This window comes from Perca fluviatilis, chromosome 3 (genome assembly GCF_010015445.1).
Source record: "Perca fluviatilis chromosome 3, GENO_Pfluv_1.0, whole genome shotgun sequence".
NCBI classification, from domain to species: Eukaryota; Metazoa; Chordata; class Actinopteri; order Perciformes; family Percidae; genus Perca; species Perca fluviatilis.
Window position 1 is genome coordinate 27,356,268 of NC_053114.1, and position 21,183 is coordinate 27,377,450.

Here is a 21,183-nt window from a genome sequence, read left to right on the forward strand (position 1 = left end):
ACTACACTCCTGCAGCTTCCAACACCGCTCCTGCTCCTCAGTAGCAGCGCAGTTCACGTGGAGGACACAACTATGAGAGAGTAGCTAGCATGCACAGACATTTAATGTAACTAGCTAAATGGCGCCTGTCAAAAGGAAATTATATCAGCGGTTGCTGTTCTTTGTGGTTTTCCTTCCAATCTCAGGTATGGAACGTTTTCAGTTATGTCTTGTAAGCTATTTAAAACACGAACAAACTGTTAGAACATCACTCTGACTGTCCGTAACCTAACTTACCGGTCGTGTTTGACTGGGGATCCTCAACAGGAGCTGACCGCAGACCTTTAAAGTAACGTTTAGCTAATTAACGTTACCACTTAGCTAGCTAGTTTAAAGCGCCTCTGTAACTTAACGTTATGACCAAAGCCGGTGTCCTGCCGAGAATCCGTCGTGTTTTAGCTCGCTAAGTTAAAGTTAATTCAACTGTCAGCTAACTTTAAAATGTTATTCTTCGAATGTTTGCCGTCAGCTATTAACGTTAGATGTGATATAAAGTTATTAAATAGGCTAGTTAACAGTTATAATATTTTCCAGCAGTGGTTTCACTCAATTTAACCATCTCTAACTGTTAGGAGTGTTAACTAAAATATAGTTACTTCAATTCAGTACTGTTCTAAGTTACAGGTAAATATAAAGAGATATATTAAGGGTATAAAAAAGCTGTGAATGTCCCAAAAAAATTGTCACTTCTATCGGTCATATTCCTAAAATAAGTAGTTTTAGCTGAGCAAGAGTTAAATGACAGTATTTATATTGTTAAGTATTTAGTTACAGTGTGACTAAGTGATCTTCTTACCAGGATCATCCAATTACAGAGCTGAAATGACAGATCAGTATGTCAGTCCAACAAAAAACAATTTAATATCAAACGCTAGTGTTAGAGATATACGCTCAGGAAAGACTAAATATACTTATTATGATGCTTTATGAATGGTCCCTTTCTTTGATTTGGGAGAAAATGTTGCAGGTTGTCATGTTGGAAGTTGAATTGGAAGTAAAGAACGTGCAATGTATTCTGTTGATATATTAAAGTGTCTGTATATTAGGTCTATAAAGGTCACATTAATGAAACATTACATTAAGCTCATGCTGAGACTTCAGTAATAGGTTTCTGTGTAAACTAAAGGGACTAATAGGATCAACAGTTTCATGAGCTTTATGGATTAAAGTGGTGCACAAAGAAAGCTACTAAAAAAAAAAGTACTGTACTGTACAGGTAGACCTCCAAGCCTCTCAAATGTGATATTTCACCTTAGTAGGGCGTTTTAGTTAGTGTGACACTTGTATCAATCTGAGACTATAAACACAGATAATACCCATCCAGAGGATACTGAGCCACAGCCTTCAATAAGTGAACTGAAAACTCACCTTTCAAATTAGTTTAAGACAGTAGTTAGGTCAGTGTGTAAATGCTTTAAATGTTTTACTGGACTCCTGTTAGTGCTGGCCCCATGATGATAACCACCTTCCCTCAACCTCACATGCTTTTCTTCTCTGTTTCTACAGGTGTTTTATGCTTTAGTGAGTTATTTTTCATCAAAGAGCCCCATGATGTCACTGCCATACGGAGAGAAGCTGTTATTTTGGACTGTCAGGCGCACGGAGAGTCCCCTATCGATGTCAGATGGCTCAAGAACGGAGTAAAAGTGCTGGAGAACGAACGGGTGTACCTGCTCTCCAATGGCTCCCTTTATATTTCAGAGGTGGAGAGCAGAAGAGGAGACAAATCAGATGAAGGGCTCTATCAGTGCCTTGCTCAGAACAAATATGGCGCAATCCTGAGCCAGAAAGCCCGTCTTACAATCGCAAGTGAGTATCATGCTGGAGTCACATTAGAAACATAACAGTGTTGAGGACATGAGATTGTTTGTAGGTGATGGACAACTCTAATCATGTGCAGGCAGAGTCTAATGTCTTGTATTCTGACTGTTTGCTACCATTTACTTGTAATAATTACTGGGTGAGAATGATTTAAATCTCCCTGCATGAATCATCCAAGGAAATTTCAATTTATGCACATTACCGTTTATTTTATTAATTTAGTTTTTTTTTTGCTGCTCAGTGTTGCATTCGAGGCCGCTTTGATGGTAGCAATGAAGGAAGAGGGACAAGGTCTTCAAAGTTAGAGCTCCCAAAAGATGCTGTTTGGAAGGGGAATATGCCCATTGGTGTGTTAATGAAGGGGCAGCAGATTTAAAAGGTCAGGAGCTGTCCAGGATACCAGCTCTCCAATGCTAAAGAGCAGATGACCCCTATTCACAGGCTGGGGCTTTCATGTTATTGCACCCTGATCGCTTGAGGAATTGTTCTTTTGGAATGCTTTCTCCTCCAGTGCTGTGCGAGTTGGCCTCGTATTTTAAAGGGGGGAGTAGAGAAGCTTCAGGCATAGTTGGTCTTTTGGGACCTTATATCCCCTCCTCCCACACCATGGGCCATGCATCTTGTTGTGCCACTTTTGCAGAATGTAGGCTATGTTAACCCTTTTACCCCGCCTGCAATGTGTTCCCCTCTACTAAAACTTGCACTTTCAACATTGCTGAAATTTCATTTTATAATGAATTTAATGAGGCAGAATGTAGCTGTTTTGCATGTCTTGTCCTGGGATTGTAATGCTTGTTTCCATTTAATTACATAGTGGAGGACTGTTTTTTGTTTTTGTTTTTTTTTCCTCCTCCAATGTGATCCTGATGTTGAGAAGATCCAAGTAGTTGAGAAATGTTGCTGAATTGCCAAAGATAAGATGATTTTCTCAATTTAATTTAATTTATAATAATAGAATAGTAAGACATGGTTTTCTTTCCTCTATGGCCAGCATCAATCACCTATACAGATTAATAGGAGCTTGATAACATTGCCTGCCCTTTCTCAATAATTGTTAATGAACTTTGGTTTGAAGTGCAATTAGGTGTGTGCATAACTGTATTCTGAAGTTGTACTAAACTACATGTGATGCTCTCTGGTAGAGATCCCAGTTGTAACTCAGATATTTTCTGGTACTTAAAAAGTTTATATAGTTTATTAATTAATTGAGTGGTTTATCTGCTTTATAGTTTGAAGTTAAGAGGTGATAAAGTCTGCCAGTAAGCTTTACTAGTTTGTTTTAAAATGGCACTTAGACCTGCTTGAGGGTCTATCTGGAAGCTCATAAAATTTGCACATACCTGAGAAATGCTCAGTTGAAGGACACAGAGGTAGCAATGGGGGTTGTTGAGAGTGGTGTGCCCACACACATACGCACACACACACACACACACACACACACACACACACACACACACACACACACACACACACACACACACACACACACAAATGTGAATTGTTGTTTCCCAGTACCACTGCCTAACCCCAAGTGTCTAAATGACCAAAGTTTATTGCGGGTCTTACCAGGTCAATAGGGGCTGGAGGCTTTGCACAGAATTGTTTTCTGCCTCACCCCTCGGATAAAAGAGTGAAAAGCTTTTCACTCTGACCGTTTTTGTCCACATTGCCCCCATGCTCGCAAAAGAAAAGAGTTTCTTTGGAGGCAATTGTTTGTCCTCATATCAGTGGACAGAACAGCTGGACCAGTTCACCATTGAAAGGCTAATTACATTAATTGTCAAATTTAAACATCAGATTGATTCTAAGTTTACATTTTGATTGAAAAGTCAGTTTTTTTTCTTTTGTTTTGTTTTTATAATTTTAGCTGTACATGAAATTCTGTTTATTATGAACATTTTGATCCAAGTGTCACTGTGTCCTGAGGTCTTTTCATATTTTAATCTGAGATGGATAGTGTAACGTGTCATGCTAGTCCTTTAGAAAATGTGGTAAGAAAGACAATGTTTTATGTTTGCAGGAATGGTACCCTTGGTGAGCATTTTAATCCTATGCTTATGTGTTGAAGTTTTGGACCTGCTAGTTGTTCTTTGAGGAATGTGATGGTGATGGGGAGTAACCTTAAACATTGGGTTTGCTAAAGCACAAAGGTGAAAAAGGATTTGGCCTCGATGAAAAGGAATGTGACACATGAGCCTCACCATGTGACTTTTGTCAATAGACTTCAGATTGATGGGGATTTCAGTAGAGGGATTGCCTCCTGAGTTAGCTTCCTTTTTTGGCCACCATGTGATCGCAGGTACATAAGGTACATAACTTAACATTACCCACAAAAAGCTTCACTTGTATGTTGTTGCTGCTTGACGAATGACAAGTAATTTAGTCAAGTGCTTGTTTTGTGGTGACCACTTAATTTGCAACTGTCATTGAGAGTAATCTGTTTGAATGATGCATTCCACTAGCTCTGGTAGGGAATAGGTCATCCTCACAGATACAGATGTTATGTTATCTCATATTATTCACTTTATTCATATGTAAAGCTGTACTGGGATCAGAATGAGCTTTAAATAAGTTATTTGAAGGAGCTGCTGCTGTTCATGTACAAAGTTTATTTATCCTTACTGGTGTGTCCATAGTAAGCCAGGCCAGGACCACAGCATTATTTTTAGTTGCTAAGGAATGATACTGGCTCGGCACAATTAGAAACCCCAATAAGACGAAAGCAAACCTTGCACAGTGTGGGCTGCGGTGTGAATAAATGAAATTGCCTGAAGTGAGACAACTCAAAGCCTGGAATCTTGTTTTTCTCCTCTGCTGGACATTAAAGGTTACCATGGTTCCCCTGAACGGCAGGCCCAGAGGTCAAAGGTTTCTTTATATTGTTCAATAGATGGAGGGCAGTGAGACAGAGCACAGGACCTAAATCTTTACTACAATGATCTAGTTTGATCTAGTTTGATTAGTTGCTGCCAATAGTCATCAGTGGGGTGTACTTTTTGTTTTCTTTTGTTTTCTTTGTCATTTGTCGTATTATAACACAACTTTTATTTTGTTATCTGCCATCAACTTATTTTTCTAATACACCATGACAAAGTATAAAACGGAACAGAATGTAGCAATTTACAGATTGACTTCTTCAGCTTCATGTTATGATATGGAGATAATAGACAATGAAGCCACTGTGTGTGGTAAGTGAAGGGTTGCTGTTGAATGATTGGATAACATTTTAGCAGAGATAAGGGGTTGGAGGAGGGGATGAATGCTCCTTCCAACACCGCTCCCCCACCTCCCGCTCGGTGCTTTCAGAGGTCATGCTGCTCATGGGAATAGTTCTTAGCCAGGCCAGTGGTCACTTGACTGTCCTGCAGCCTGTGTAGCAGCAGCACATCTGCCAGCCAGCTAGTGATTGATTTGTGGGCTTTTTCAGCTTTGCATTCTTCTCTTTCTTGCTTACCACCCCTCTTTTTTTCCAAGAGCCTTTTACTAATGTTCAGTGGGGGGTCACTGATCATGATAAATAGCAGTGTTTTTAGTAGGAGTTGTGGAATGAGTAAAACTTCAGTTCGCAGGAATATGACACATAAGAAGAGTAGGCCTACATGTAAAACTTTTCAGGGTTGTTTCATTGATTCAGTGAAGGTTTTAAGATGCTGAAAACCATCAATTTAGCATGCAGCCTGCAGGATCAGGAGAAGATGATCAATTTTAATGTCTCCCTCTCTCCTACAGTAATAGATTGGGCCCTGGGTGGTGGGCTGGGTTGGGGATGATGGTTGGGGGCCATCAAAGCCATCCAATATAGCTAAACACAGCATAACTGAACACAAAAAATGGCTTCTTTCATCCAAAATGTTAAAACCAGATTGAAGTGAATGTACCGCCATTGACTGTTCCGTTTGTTAGGAAGTTGAAGAATTACTTTAGATGTGGCTATCTTCTCAGATTGTTCCTTTAAGTGAAAACAGTTTGACAATTTGATGATATCTTGTCCTGGCACCGTGTGCAGTTTATTCCCTTAACTGAATAAGAACTACAGGTAAGCTACAGGTGTTTGAAGCTCACATGCAGGTAGACTCTGCTGTGCTGTATCTTGGCTAAGAAAGTGACCACAGTAACCAGAAGAGATAGGGCTAAACTAAGTCCTGGTATTTCTAAGTCCTGTAGTGGGAACTTGCCATTAAGTGAACCTTTGTTTGGGCTTGACTTGTCCACTGACCTTCAGTTTGTTGAGCTGCTAGCGATCAGCAGGCCCATCTGTTGCAAATATATCTTTACTTTTTAGGTTTGGACTGTAGGGAGAATGTACTGTAATAAACCAGGAAGGCATGTGGACTCATATTTGTGTATCTTTAGCTTTGAACATCACTGTCACTTTATGTCAAGCATGCAATTAGTTTTAACATTGTGATTCAACATGCAACAGCTGGACAACATGTATTGTTTTATTTGTTGTAGTAGCAGCAACTGGCAGATGTCATCGATACAGCAGAAAAGGATATTATTACAAAACAGCGTTTTAAGAAATTGCAGCTGGAGAACAAAGTGAGTGATTTCTAGGAATTTTGCAAGGCAGCGGTGAGCAATAGTCCTGGTTTGGAGTTGGGTGCTAGCCAGGATTTGTGGAGGTGAGAGGTGAGAGGTGAGAGGTGAGAGGTGAGATTGCTGAGAAGTCAGAACTGTTTCTTCATGCTTTTAGGGAATAGGCTGAGGAATTTCTTCTTCTAGTTGGCTAAAATGTTATGGCAAACAAGACCCAAGGTTTTAAATTCATATATTTTGGTGGAATAAACAGAGACACTTTTTTATATTTAGTAACACAAAGATGGCTGAATGCAGATAATTAAAGGAAAGCACAAACAGCTTGTCAAATTTGCGTTGATAATTTCATCTGCACATTAGATGCCCCTCGGCAAACATCATTGCTCAAAGCAGAAGGTTAGCCTCTTATTTTAAGCTTGTAGGACTCTGGCCAATGCTCAACAAATCCTAGCAGTTACAGATTTTCCTCCTTGTCTTAGTAGTTCATCAATAATCAATGACCGTCCCACTGTTTGTCAATCCAGCATCATTTGATTGAATGGAAAGGCAAAGTAGTGAGCCAGAGGATCAGTGCAGCTCTTCTGTCATGCCCTGCAGTCACATCACTTCAGCACATTAATGGCGTTTTTCTACGAGCCTGCGTTAACACTGGGGGTGGGAGAGGGTGTGCATGTGAAGGAGGGGGTTTGAATGCCTTTGGTGCTTCTGTCTTCACATTAACGATCCACAGTGGAGCTAAGAAGGGTAAAAGCTGAGCTCAGGACTAATTTAATTAATTGTTAATTAAATGTGTCTATGGCGAGAGAACCTGATTGTGACGAGAGTTTGCCTCTTGTCCGGCAAGAACAATATTAGGCACATACCCGGGATGTTCCCTCACAGTCTGCATAACAGAAGTGCTGTTAACAACATCCATTTAATAAATTTAAAAAAAAAGACCCAAAAATACAAGTCCACTTTATTTATTTAGCACATTCCATACAAAGTAAGCTCATTGTGCTTCACACAAAACAATTATTAACAAAATAAAATAAGAACTGAGTAGAAAAAAATGTAAGCATCTGACTGAGACAAGGTGGATTTGAATTTGGAAATATTTTTTAGGTTTTAGGTGGTAAAATGTAGCTTGTGAAGTTAAACTTTGAATCCAAGATAACCCCTAGGTTTCTAACCTGCTCACTTGGTTTCAGAGACAGCGAGATCAGTTTAGAGTGGATCTCCTTTCTCTGACTTCTAGCACCTACCACGAGGATCTCAGTCATGTCTTTGTTTAACTGCAGTTTTGGGTCATCCGGTGTCTAACGTCACTGATAAAGTTGACAAGTGAAAAGGTAATTTATAGGGCTGGGGTTATCATGTGAAAGTGGAATATATAATTGTGTGTCACCATCATATGAATGGTAAGATACGTTTGTACGTTGCTTCTGTATGATGGAACCAAGTGGAACCATATACGTATACGTTAACAGTAATGGGCCTAGAACTGAGTCTTGTGGGACTCCACAGCAAATTGCCGGTTTTAAAGTTGTCAAGGAAAACAGAGAATGTCCTGCCTGTTAGATAGGAAGAGAGCCATATAGGCCAACTTAATTTTCTAATCTACTGAGCAAAATGTTGTGGTTGACGCTGTCAAAGGCTGCAGTCAAGTCTAGAAATACTAAGATGGAAGGTTTGTTTGCAGCATTGTTGATCTTTAGGTAATTAACTACTTTTATTAGAACTGTTTCAGTGCTGTGGTTAGTCTTGCACCCAGATTGGTGAAACACATCGTACAGATTGTAGACTAATGCAGTAACTATGCAGCTGTTTGTAAACAACCATTTGCAGTATTTTACTAAGAATGGGGAGTTTGGAGATTGGTCTGTAGTTGCAATACAACTTATTCATCATAATTCTATCTCAGCAACCAAAGCCATCACCCTTTCCTCGGCCAAATGAGGTGCTCTTTCCTCCACAAATGTCAGCTTGATTTGAAGGCAAGGCGCTGTCAGTTGTGTACAAGTCATATATCACTCAATGTTTTTTTTGGCAGTCAGAGCTCTCATGCTGTTTAGCACCACAGCACCTGGCAGCACTGCTCACATGCAGCCATCCATCATGGCCCTCATAGACTCTGCAGTGTTTATGGCAGTGAAGGGATTCCCTGTAGACTTTCTCGAAAGCAGAGGATACCACGGCATGGTGTTGCATGTCTCTGTAGAAAAATATACTGATAAGGATGTTGTATATCCCATTCAGTACAAAGAACTATGTCTGCCAATTTGCGAGTCAGACAATTATGTATTTTCACTGTTTGTAATTGTTTCCCCTTTGGTTTCATGTTTTCTTTAAATATTGTATTTATTTACACCATAATGGGATATTCCATAAAACAAAGAGTTATATTTGATAATGTTTAGTTACTCACTTAGGCAATATTTCATTAGCTTTACAGTTAGCAATTTATCGATTTGTCCATCTCTGTGTGTACCATGGATTATTTGATATATGATAATGAATTAAATGTTAGCGTGTTTTCTGGTAATCTCAGTATTCTATCACAGCAGTGCAATTGATTTCATGATTGGCCTCAGGCTTCTGCATCTTTTTGAGCACAGATGGGGGCAGTACAGCAGTGGGTGACCTTAATGGCTTTTAGGACTTTTACTGCCCAGGAGGAACTGCTGTCAAAGAGAGCATTCATTAACATAAAGGGCTAAAACAACTTAAATCATTATAAAATGCATAAACGCCTGTTGGCTTTTCAGTTTACTATAAAAAGCCTTATTGTAATTCATGTTCGGCCTCATTTGCTTGCTGCTCAGCTGGTGGCTGACAACAGCTCAGTTTCAAGGAAACCCTATCCACACAGGATGTAGCTTTTCCACTCCAGTCATCACCTTCCTGCAGCACTCAGCGGGTCTGTAGCTTTAGGTAATAGGCATCTCTGTTTTGACATCCATTGGATCTGACTGAGATGGAGGATTTATGAAATACATCATTATGTTTGGAAAGAAATAATTCAGAAATAGATAATAAGATAATGATCCTTTGGATATAACTTGTAGAACCGGCCACACACACTTTATGTTTATAATAGCATTTGAGAGTACAGATAATAGTGATAGAAGTTATATTAATAGTAGTCTCTCATTGCTAGACCTTCCTGCACAGCGCTGCGGAGGAGGGTCTGGCTAGTCCACACAGCATTCTGGGATGGGAGAGAAAGTGCTGTTTTATTGGCATGTCTTTAAACCATTCGCAATCTGCATGGGCGGCGCTAAGCGTCGCAAGGAACCCCGAGAAGTTGATAAATAAAGCTGTGTTACTAATTCTGGGAGACAGTATATACCATCTCGTTCTGATACACTATAAGATAAAGGAAAACAACATGTGTCTCTTGTTGCTCTGTTTTGCTGCAGGTATCTCAGCTTTTGCAATCCAGCCAACGTCAACAGTGGTGACTGAAGGCTCAGTCGCCAGGTTTTCCTGCAAAATCAGTGCACACCCTCCTTCCATCATCACTTGGGAGTTCAATCGGGTCACATTACCCCTTGCCACTGAAAGGTATGCACTCTGTTGTTTTCAGTTTAACTTCATAGTATACATTTACATACTTTAAGGACAGCAGATATTTTAAAGTGGGACATGGAATATAATCTGGATCTATTCTTATCAATTATCAGTTTTGTGAATATTTGGTGTGTAATTGCGCCATATTGAAAGTGATAAATGCTGTATCATATCTCTGTCATCCAGAATCACAGTCCTGCCCAGTGGTGTTCTTCAGATCCACGGGGTGCAGCGGGCAAATGCTGGAAATTACCGCTGCATCGTCACCAACATTGCCAGCCGCCGCCGAAGCACGGAGGCCACCCTCAGTGTCACCGCAGGTGTGTCAACCATTTTGCAAATGTGTTGTGTAAAGGGCATCAACATACAGTTTAATAGTAACATATCCATCCTAGAGCTGTTGTAGACATTTACCTAAATCTATGCAAAAGGAATATGTGATGGGTGAAAATTGTGAGAAGTATTATCATATTAAAACCAATACTGCAGTAAGGTAACTGGTTTGTTTCGCTGGTAAATAGTTTGTTGGAATGCTTAATTTTGCTAAAGGGACAGTACAGAGAGATAGCATTTTACCTGAATCTACAATGTCCGTCACATCACACCACATGCACTAAAGCTGTCTTCCTCCCTCTCACTACAGCTCCCAAGCCCCATCCTCCCCAGAGGCCACGCGTCATCGCCGGGCCACAGAACATTTCAGTGTCGCTGCACCAGAGTGCCATCCTGGAGTGCATGGCCACAGGCAATCCCCGACCCATCATCTCCTGGAGCAGAGCGGACAGCAAGTCTATTGATGTTTATAACACAAAAGTGTTGGGAAATGGCAACCTCATTATCACAGACATCAAACTTCAGCATGGAGGAGTCTATATGTGCAGAGCTACCACTCCTGGCACTCGAAACTATACAGTCGCTTCAGCCAATATCACTGTGTTAGGTAAAGATTTATTCATAGTTTGTATTTTGTATTAATAACTCATAATTCGAAAACATTATATATATATATATACAGTGCCTTGCGAAAGTATTCGGCCCCCTTGAACGTTTCGACCTTTTGCCACATTTCAGGCCTCAAACATAAAGATATAAAACTGTAATTTTTTGTGAAGAATCAACAACAAGTGGGTCCCAATTATGAAGTGGAACGAAATTCATTGGCTATTTCAAACTTTTTTAACAAATAAAAACTGGAAAAAGTGGGCTGCAAAATTATTCAGCCCCTTTACTTTCAGTGCAGCAAACTCTCTCCAGAAGTTCAGTGAGGATCTCTGAATGATCCAATGTTGACCTAAATGACTAATGATGATAAATAGAATCCAGCTGTGTGTAATCAAGTCTCCGTTATAAATGCACCTGCTCTGTGATAGTCTCAGAGGTCCGTGTAAAGCGCAGAGAGCATCATGAAGAACAAGGAACACACCAGGCAGGTCCGAGATACTGTTGTGGGGAAGTTTAAAGCCGGGATTTGGATACAAAAGATTTCCCAAGCTTTACACATCCCAAGGAGCACTGTGCAAGCGATAATATTGAAATGGAAGGAGTATCAGACCACTACAAATCTACGAAGACCCGGCCGTCCCTCTAAACTTTCAGCTCATACAATGAGAAGACTGATCAGAGATGCAGCCAAGAGGCCCATGATCACTCTGGATGAACTGCGGAGATCTACAGCTGAGGTGGGAGACTCTGTCCATAGGACAACAATCAGTCGTATACTGCACAAATCTGGCCTTTATGGAAGAGTGGCAAGAAGAAAGCCATTTCTTAAAGATATCCATAAAAAGTGTCGTTTAAAGTTTGCCACAAGCCACCTGGGAGACACACCAAACATGTGGAAGAAGGTGCTGTGGTCAGATGAAACCAAAATCGAACTTTTTGGCAACAATGCAAAACGTTATGTTTGGCGTAAAAGCAACACAGCTCATCACCCTGAACACACCATCCCCACTGTCAAACATGGTGGTGGCAGCATCATGGTTTGGGCCTGCTTTTCTTCAGCAGGGACAGGGAAGATGGTTAAAATTGATGGGAAGATGGATGGAGCCAAATACAGGACCATTCTGGAAGAAAACCTGATGGAGTCTGCAAAAGACCTGAGACTGGGACGGAGATTTGTCTTCCAACAAGACAATGATCCAAAACATAAAGAAAAATCTACAATGGAATGGTTCACAAATAAACATATCCAGGTGTTAGAATGGCCAAGTCAAAGTCCAGACCTGAATCCAATCGAGAATCTGTGGAAAGAACTGAAAACTGCTGTTCACAAACGCTCTCCATCCAACCTCACTGAGCTCGAGCTGTTTTGCAAGGAGGAATGGGCAAAAATGTCAGTCTCTCGATGTGCAAAACTGATAGAGACATACCCCAAGCGACTTACAGCTGTAATCGCAGCAAAAGGTGGCGCTACAAAGTATTAACTTAAGGGGGCTGAATAATTTTGCACGCCCAATATTTCAGTTTTTTATTTGTTTAAAAGGTTTGAAATATCCAATAAATTTTGTTCCACTTCATGATTGTGTCCCACTTGTTGTTGATTCTTCACAAAAAATTACAGTTTTATATCTTTATGTTTGAGGCCTGAAATGTGGCAAAAGGTCAAAAAGTTCAAGGGGGCCGAATACTTTCGCAAGGCACTGTATTGACCAATATATATATATATATATATATATATATATATATACTGAGATATATTGTATATCTCATTGATGTTCTTCTTCTAAAGCACCACCTTCCTTGGTTGAGTGGCCAGAGAGCCTGACCCGTCCACGTGCTGGCACCGCCCGCTTTGTCTGTCAAGCTGAAGGAGTTCCAACGCCTGAAATCACTTGGTTTAAGAATGGAGAGAAAGTTCAATCCAATGGTCGAATTAAGATGTACAACAGGTATATTCCTCCTTCCATTTAAAGGATCATTCTTGAGATCCATAAATCCCTTTTCTGGCCAGTCACATGTATCTGCGTCTGTATGCACAGAGATAATGAAAACAGGAAACCTAACTCCTTTTAGTGTTTTTACTGTTTTACTATACGCTTGTTTGACAGTCTTTGTTGACCAATTTAAATAAATAATTCACAACTGTCCCTACAGTGGAAAGGAAACTGAATAATTAACAGCAGTGCAAATGGGGTTTCAGTTAGTTTCCCTATAATTTGCTCTTGCTTCTTATTCAATTGTCAGTGCTTGGTAATGGTAATTGTAGAATGATTACACCTTGGTAAAGGAGCCTCAGGATGAAGCCATCTGTTTGCATACTCTTTACATGTGTGTGTCTGTGTCACATAGCAAACTGGTCATCAACCAGATCATCCCTGAGGACGATGCCATCTATCAGTGCCAGGCAGAGAACGAGCAGGGGTCGGTCCTCTCCATGGCGAGGCTCATTGTGGTGATGTCTGAGGATCGGCCGAGTGCTCCAAGGGATCTCCGAGCTGACACTGTGTCGAGCTCCGCCATCCTTCTGGCTTGGGAGAGGCCTCAGTATAACGCAGATAAAGTTATTGCCTACTCAGTGCACTACATGAAGGCTGAAGGTGAGTGGTGCGTAAAAAACAAACAAGAGACAACAGGGATCAGATTGTTTTTGTCTTTTTGTCACACAGGGATATTATATCTAGTGGTTACCGTTAATATATTTAGGTATTTAATGTTAGTGGCCTTTAATAGAGAACTCCATTGATCTAGCATTGCACTCCTATAACACTGATGGATGCATAATAGGCACTTGACAACAAAAAGGATCATAGTTATTGTCGTTCTGTCCATTATTACTCCTTGTTAAAACCTGGCACCTAAATTACTTACAATGCAACCAGACCGCCGACAGTTTGGTCAGAGATTTGGCTGTGTTATGCTAGAATCGGCTAATGTAGCCTTGATCCGCTAGCCTCAAGCAGAAATGAGTAGTAATTAATTTCTTTCTTACTCCACACCCCCAGATTGTTTTCATTTTCAAACTCTAATGCATTAGTCTTCACACAGCTCCTTCTGGAGCTTATACAACATTTGTCAGATATGCATGAGTACTCCCTAAGACCTCTAAACTCTTTAATAATGAGTTACCCTTTAAATCCTCAGAAAATAGAAGTTTACGAACTTACATTCTGCCACTTCCTGTCTAGAAAGTATATTGTGGGAGATGACTATGTGTTGTTAATGCTTATGTTGGTGGGCAGAGGTCAAGGGAAGAAAAAAGAAATTCCTCTCCAAAATAAGGAAGAACAACAGCTTTTTCTTGACAAACAGGAATAGTTCAATTCAATGCAATTCAATAGTCTTCTATCCTAGATCCTAGCCCTGTGGCCTTTCAAGATGCAGGGTCCCTTCCTTTTGGCTGATAAAATGCAGGATGCACACAAAACTATTCACATAAAGCACAAGGGCTGTAGTGTGGCAGTAGGAAAGTCTTAAAGCCTTTCAGCTTTCCTGGGAACTCTTGCTGTTAACAACAAGAGTCACATTCAAACAATGCAACATTTGAGAAAAAAAATTCAGCTTGTTCATTCAAGCACTGCACTTCATTATAATGCCACTGACTTCCATTGGGGAGGTGAAATGTACAGAATTCAACTAGAGAGAAAGAAACACCTGCTGGATTTTGTTGGAGATAAGGAGGTCAACATAAAAAGAACAAGTTAAACAAATTCTCTGAATAATTGGCATCTGCCTGGAATTTTTCTGCACTTGATATAGCGACACAATCTCCTTGGACCCAGTCACAGAGAATGGCTGTTCATTGACATTGACAGGGTTTCAGACAGTACACTCTGCATTCTCTGAGGTTACAGAGCCCAGCACTAAATGGAGGTTCTAATGAAAGGAGGAACTAATTAGCCCGTGTGATGGAGTGTCCAAAAGTGTGTATTCTGTGAGGGCCATGGGAGGGTGTGAATTGGACAGGAAGGCAGACTTTGTTACAGTTTTCATTGAGGCTCACTGAGACATTCAGACTACGGAGAAAGCTTTTTTGTTTACTCCTCAAGTACCTTGTTTACCAAGTCAGAAATCAGACCAGGTAATCTTTTTCCCTGGGACAAATACATCTTTTGACTTTGCTAATCTGCTCTAATTAAATGACTATCACACAATAGGTCATTTGAAAAACTGTGGACTTGATAATGAGTAGGATTTTGATCTCCTGCTTTGTTTATAAATATTTTAAATCTTTAATATGCTGTAATTTATCTAACCAAATGTAAAAAAAAAAATTAAATACAAAAAAAACTGATTTTCTTTATCACAAGACAGGGCAGATTGCTTTTTAGAAAAATAAAAACTCATCCAGAAGTAGTATTGATTTGGTAGATTTTGATATAAAACTATTTTTACGATCTTGTCATTTGTCCAGGATTAAACAATGAGGAATATCAAGTTGTCATTGGAAATGATACAACTCGCTACATTATTGATGACCTGGAGCCGGCTCGCAACTACACCTTCTACGTGGTGGCCTACATGCCCATGGGAGCCAGTCGTATGTCGGACAATGTGTTCCAGCACACGCTTGAGGATGGTGAGGAGACTAAATTAGTGACATAGACTTAGTGAAGGTCACAAACAATATATTCCTTCTCACAGTGAATACAAAATCAGAATCAAGTCATATATAGAGAGTGAGATCGACAGGTAATGGACAAACTGCTATTATCGATCTTTAAATATTATTTCAGTGGGAGCTCAGAGGATGTTCAAAGAATTTTTTTACTGCAGTGAATTATATTATTTTATAATAATAATTTTATGTTGCTAAATGTCGTGGTATGGTTAATTTTCTGGAAAATCGATTGGGGGGAAAAAATCAAATACATCCATTAAACAGCCCTGCATTGATTTGCAACATTGCCCACAATGGCCTTATACAACCAGACATATGAATTGGATCACTACGATATAAATGGTTGGCAAAGTTATATTGCCTCTTAGGGTATATTATCTTCTTATTGCTGAACCCTGTCCTCTGGACTGGTGCAGTATGTTACACATTAAACACAGGTGACATTTTTCATGTTTATTTAAGCACTTTTTCATGCTTAACTAAAGTTCTTGATTTCAGGGTTTAATGTACCAATTAAAGTAGCTCATGGGGAGGCCACTGAATGTGTATGGTTATCAAAATACATTTAACAGTAATCTAATATGTTTGGGAAAAGTTGAAGCTTTCAAAACCCATTCCTAAGGTTACCCTTTTCCTTTTTAGTACAGAAGGAACAGCTGTTCAAAGCATCAGGGGTGACTTTTCTCTTTTCTTTGGCTCACAGGAGTTCTTTTGGTCTTAACCTGTCTGTCTTGTCGGTCCACAGTTCCACTCCGCGCCCCTGAACTCAGCCTCACCAGCCGCAGTCCTATGGACATCCAGGTGTGTTGGCAGCCCCTTCCAGGCAAGCTGAGTCGTGGCAGAGTCTCCGCCTACCGTTTGTCCTATCGCACCAGCACTGAGAATACAGTCTCACAGATAGAGCTACCTGCAGACAAGACCCAGTATCTCCTGGAAAACCTGCAGCCTGACACCATCTACCTCCTGCGTATTGTTGCTGCCACCAGCGTTGGGTGGGGTGAGCAGTCTGCCTGGACGTCCCACCGCACTCCGAAGGCATCCAGTGCTCGAGGTACAACATTTGGAAGAGTTGCCTTCATAATTTAATTAAGATGAAGTAAAGATTTTGTGATTTTCAGAATTTCAAACATGCAGGCACAACATATGATCATCACACACACACACACAGATACAGGAAGTTGACCCAAAAAGCTGAATTATCACAGAACTTTTCTCTTGTGCTTAAGACGAGAGAGAGGCTTGCACTCGTAATCTTGTTAAGGCATTCCGTTTGTTACTCTGTGACCTTTGCCCTGCACTGTCAGTTAACATTGGAAGGGTTTCAGTCATGGGTCATAAAGAGCTCAGGCCTTTGGGTGGGAAAGGGTATATGGCTGTTTAGAGCCACATCTGAAGCTTTGAGACGGGGGAGGGGAGGATTTGTTTTTCCTTCCCATCTCTATTGCCCTCTTGTCTCCAGTTTAAACTCAAGACAGGAGTGTTCTGTTGGTAAACTTTATTCCCCTCATTCCTAAAAAAAAAAAGTGTGAAATGGCTCCCCTGACCGCTAGTGTGGTTGTCTCTGGTTTGCATTGAGTGTGACACAGCTGGTAAGGCTTTAGATGGTAGTTTCACTTTTCAAAGAAAACTCCTGGTCAGGAACCTCCTCTGTCCCTCACATAAACACTGGAAACAACTTGGTAACGAGATTCCACCTTTCTAAGAACAAGTTCCTGTTTTCTGAAAAGCTTCAATGATACCAGTACACATAGCAGAACAATGTCTATGAAGCAGCACTGTTTTTGTTTTATTCACAGTTAATCACATGGACTTTTATCCAAAATGTTTTTGTTATCATGAACCTGAAAAGACTGTTTGAGGATACTTTCTTGTGTTGTAATCCATCTCGGAATTTTATTATCTAAATTATTTTTCTGACTCTTCTCTCTTAAGTTCCGATGGCTCCCGAGCTGCATTTGGAGCCTTTAAACTGCACCACTATCTTGGCGCGCTGGCAGTTGGCACCCAGGAACTCAGTCAGTGTTCAAGGCTACAGACTCTTCTACCATGAGGAGAGCCAGTCAGAGAGGGCCCCGCATCAGCTGCGTGCCTTGGATAATACATACACCATCAGTGGCCTTGGTGAGTTCTGTTTCAGATCATTTGAGTTACCTGCTCCCACTGGACCTTGGTTTGCAGGACACAGGACAGTATTTTCATTGGGTTTTTTGTAAACAAGAGCACTCAACAGCACGACAGAAGCTTCATATTTACCTTGGAAGTCCCCTTTATACAGTGGATGATCTGATAAGATTTTAGAGCATCTAGCTGCATAGACTTGCATTTTGCTGAAAAGAAACTTTTCTTACAAATCCTAAAACTTGTTTGTGCTTTAAAGTACAAGTTCCTATCAATACTGCTTGTTGTGAAGAGGTATATTTGTGCTATCTACATCCTAAACTAGTGTAATTATTGGCCTTACTAGCGGCAGCTAAACTACTCTTGTTCGCATATTAGAGTATTTATGACAACATAGAAAGGTTTGAGCATGCACCCACATATTTCTACAAATGAGGGTAAGACACTCCCAAAGATTTTATAAGTTGTTCTTATTTTATAATTAAAGCTTGCATGTCTTAATGGTCATTTAAAATGTTTAAGCTTACTCAAGCTTTATTAAATAGTTTGTGGTGGTTAAAACCAGCAGCAGCATTTATTGAAAGCTAAGCTTATGAGTGATTAATTGGCATAAGTCTCGTCATGTGTCAAGCAGAGCGTTGAAACTAAACAGCACCACATCCCTCTTCCATGACCTCCCAACCTCAGTGCAGGATTTCAGTGTGTGTGTCTTTTCAGCAGCTGCTGGATGGTGTTTTGGACATATCACAGCTCTTCTGGCCTTTAGGTCACATTTATTTTGGCTTTTTTGTGCGAGAGAGGAGAGGGGGCTCAGGCCAATGCAGCGGACATCTGACCATCTGTGGCTAGAAGGGTCAACCAGGTGGTCAGCAGCTGACTTGTTAATCAGAAAGCTCTGTGCTTGAACGGGATCAGAAAGAAAGAAAGATGAGGAGGCACTATAAATTACTTTAGGTGTTAACTCTAACTGCTGCAGGCATTTAGTTTGTTAGATATTTAGTTCAATGGGTTAAACACCACTACTTTTAATGCTTCTACTGATCTACTGATGATATTGACATTAATAATGATGAACACTAATACTGATAAAATTACAATATCTACTAAACTGACTTAGCTAAATATAAAGTCATACCTGGGATGCTAGTTTGATAAAATCTTCAAAAAGAAATAACATAAAAAAATTCACTAAATTCAGTTCAATTTGTGTTTTATTAACTAAATGTTTTCCATATTATTATTATTTTATGTAATTGTCATAATGGTTGCATTGGTGTGTATTTAATATAAAGAGATTTGCAGTCTGAGTGCTCTTCCTTCATCAGATTATTCTGAATGTTGAATAAATGTTCTACGAGACAGAGGAAGCTGCTGATAAATATTAAGCCAATTAAAAAAATTAGCAACATCAAAATTAGAGCTTTAGCTGAATAAAAAGAATCCTTGTATTGTTCCTCTCTGATAAAGGAGCTTAGCAGGGCTGTGTTTTGAAGAGAGGAAAGCTATTTTGTGGAGGCAGATTTATTATGTGTTTTATGACTGCTTTGAGCAGCGTTGCTGGAGGAGCATTGACATCAAAGACTCTCATTGTGTTTGGCTTCTGAAGCTGTGGCTGTTTGAGAGCCACAAAGATGGTTTATTACCCAAGACCTAAAGGAAATGCAGCCTCTCACCAACTGAGCTGTAGGCCAAACAATGAGCATGTCTTGTGAGCTCACTATCTGGCGGTTCTGAGATTTCTTTCTCATGAATTTAGCTGCAGCACTGTGCACAAGGAGAGAGGTGTAAAATGCCTCATCTGACCTCCTGTGTGGCAACACATCCTGCATCAGAGAAAATCCTGCTGTGCTGGGAGGAATCTGACTAAATGCTTTTTACCAATTATAACTTCCTTCTTCAAGACATTACTTTTTGCTATTATTACCACTTCACCATTTATTAAACACAAATCTATTGATATAGCGTAATACATACAAGAGGCGTTTTAAAATCTTTGAACGATTTTCATTTCAAAAGGATTTAAAATCAAACTTATACTATATACTAATAAATTGAATACAGGGAAATGTAAAGAGATATATGAATTTAGAGGCAATCCTGATATATGTTTAAAATCTAGGTAGCACAAATGGAGAAAAGTTAGTAATGTCAGTTTAATAGCAACATCTACTGTACCTAAACTTTGCTAACATTAGTCACCATAAGCTGCTGGTCATACCAGGCCAAGTAAGGCTGTGGAAGCAAAACCTCTGAGCCTAATGAATTGAGCCAGGATACATTTTATTGCTAATAAGTGTCACTTTTCATGTGCAAGGGGAAGAATATGTTCTTGACTCAAATGTTACATAGACTCGCTTTAAAAGTGATCAGGGGAAGAGTTGGGGCACACCTTAGATCTTCTGATCCACACGTGTAGCATAATAACAACTCTGTGTCGTCAATGATATTCCATTAGGGAATATTCATTTTAGGAAGTGTTAGATAAAATATTGGACTACTTAATTTTGAATAAATGCTGTGATTGTCTCTGCTAAACATGTTATTTACTGCAAGTTGGTCTCCTCAAATAATGACACCTAGTAATGTTGACATTTACTCACAAATGAGCACATGACCTGAATGGAAAGAGTGGACAGGGGCGCCTGGTTAGCTCACCTGGTAGAGCAGGCACCCATATATAGAGGTTTACGATGCAGGGGCCGTGGGTTTGACTCTGACCTCCGGCCCTTTGCTGCGTGTCTTTCCCCGTCTCTCTCCCCCCTTTCAAGTCTAAGCTGTCCTACTGAAATAAAGGCCTGAAAAAAGAGAGTGGACAGGGCTTCAGTTTATTAAATGTCTCTGTTGTACTGTAACAGTGAAATAACATTGGGAAGTAGTTGATCTTGTGGGAAGACTTTTCTGTTTGTAATGTGTGTACATGTTGCTCTCTTCCTGCACTTTACTATTATGCTTAAATCATTGCGTTGACAAATATTTTGGTCTCCTCCGGTACAATGAGTTTCCTTTTTTTTTTTTTTTTTTTTTTTGGTAAATTACTTCTGATGCATTCTAGTATAGTCCTAGACTACCAAATGCTGACTGTAGAATTTTCTCAGCAGGGGATTGCTTTGCAAATTAAATCTGCTTGTACTGTAAATGGTATTTCCTGTAATCCAACAGCAGCCATCCCTTTTTGCCGATAACATTGATTTCTGAACTGTCAGCTGTGGCAAAACTGGGCGCTGCTGATTAAGCTCTGTGTATGCCTGCAGAGGGACATGCTCTGAGCTGGCTGTTAAATTATCACTTATGACCCATCCAGATGATTGAAAGCACACCCTGAGAGACAGGAATGTGTTTGAGAGGCTCCAGTTGGGTATAAATGACACAGTGATGTGACCTTTCCTCGCATGTGTATTCTCTGCTTGTCGTAGTCGAGGCTTAAATACCTCTCATACCTGTTGGCACCAGGCAGCGCTGTGTGCACAACTGTAGATTTATTATCTCATAGCTGCAGGCCATCTTACGTACATCTTGTCCACTCGTATTATTAAACACAAGGCAAAATATGCATTAGT

At 40.1% G+C, this 21,183-nt stretch overlaps 1 protein-coding gene across 2 annotated transcripts in view; it reads left to right on the plus strand.

Moving 5' to 3' along the window:
- prtga (protogenin homolog a (Gallus gallus)) overlaps positions 1-21,183 on the plus strand; it is a 33,100-nt gene continuing 11,917 nt past the window's right edge. For both annotated transcript variants that reach the window (XM_039794354.1, XM_039794355.1), the window contains exons 1-10: positions 1-185; positions 1,546-1,848; positions 9,801-9,945; positions 10,138-10,271; positions 10,595-10,891; positions 12,680-12,839; positions 13,240-13,487; positions 15,302-15,466; positions 16,254-16,559; positions 17,441-17,629. In XM_039794354.1, the coding sequence (XP_039650288.1) occupies positions 119-185; positions 1,546-1,848; positions 9,801-9,945; positions 10,138-10,271; positions 10,595-10,891; positions 12,680-12,839; positions 13,240-13,487; positions 15,302-15,466; positions 16,254-16,559; positions 17,441-17,629 (2,014 nt within the window). In that variant the 5' untranslated portion in view covers positions 1-118. The remainder of the gene's footprint in view (positions 186-1,545; positions 1,849-9,800; positions 9,946-10,137; positions 10,272-10,594; positions 10,892-12,679; positions 12,840-13,239; positions 13,488-15,301; positions 15,467-16,253; positions 16,560-17,440; positions 17,630-21,183) is intronic.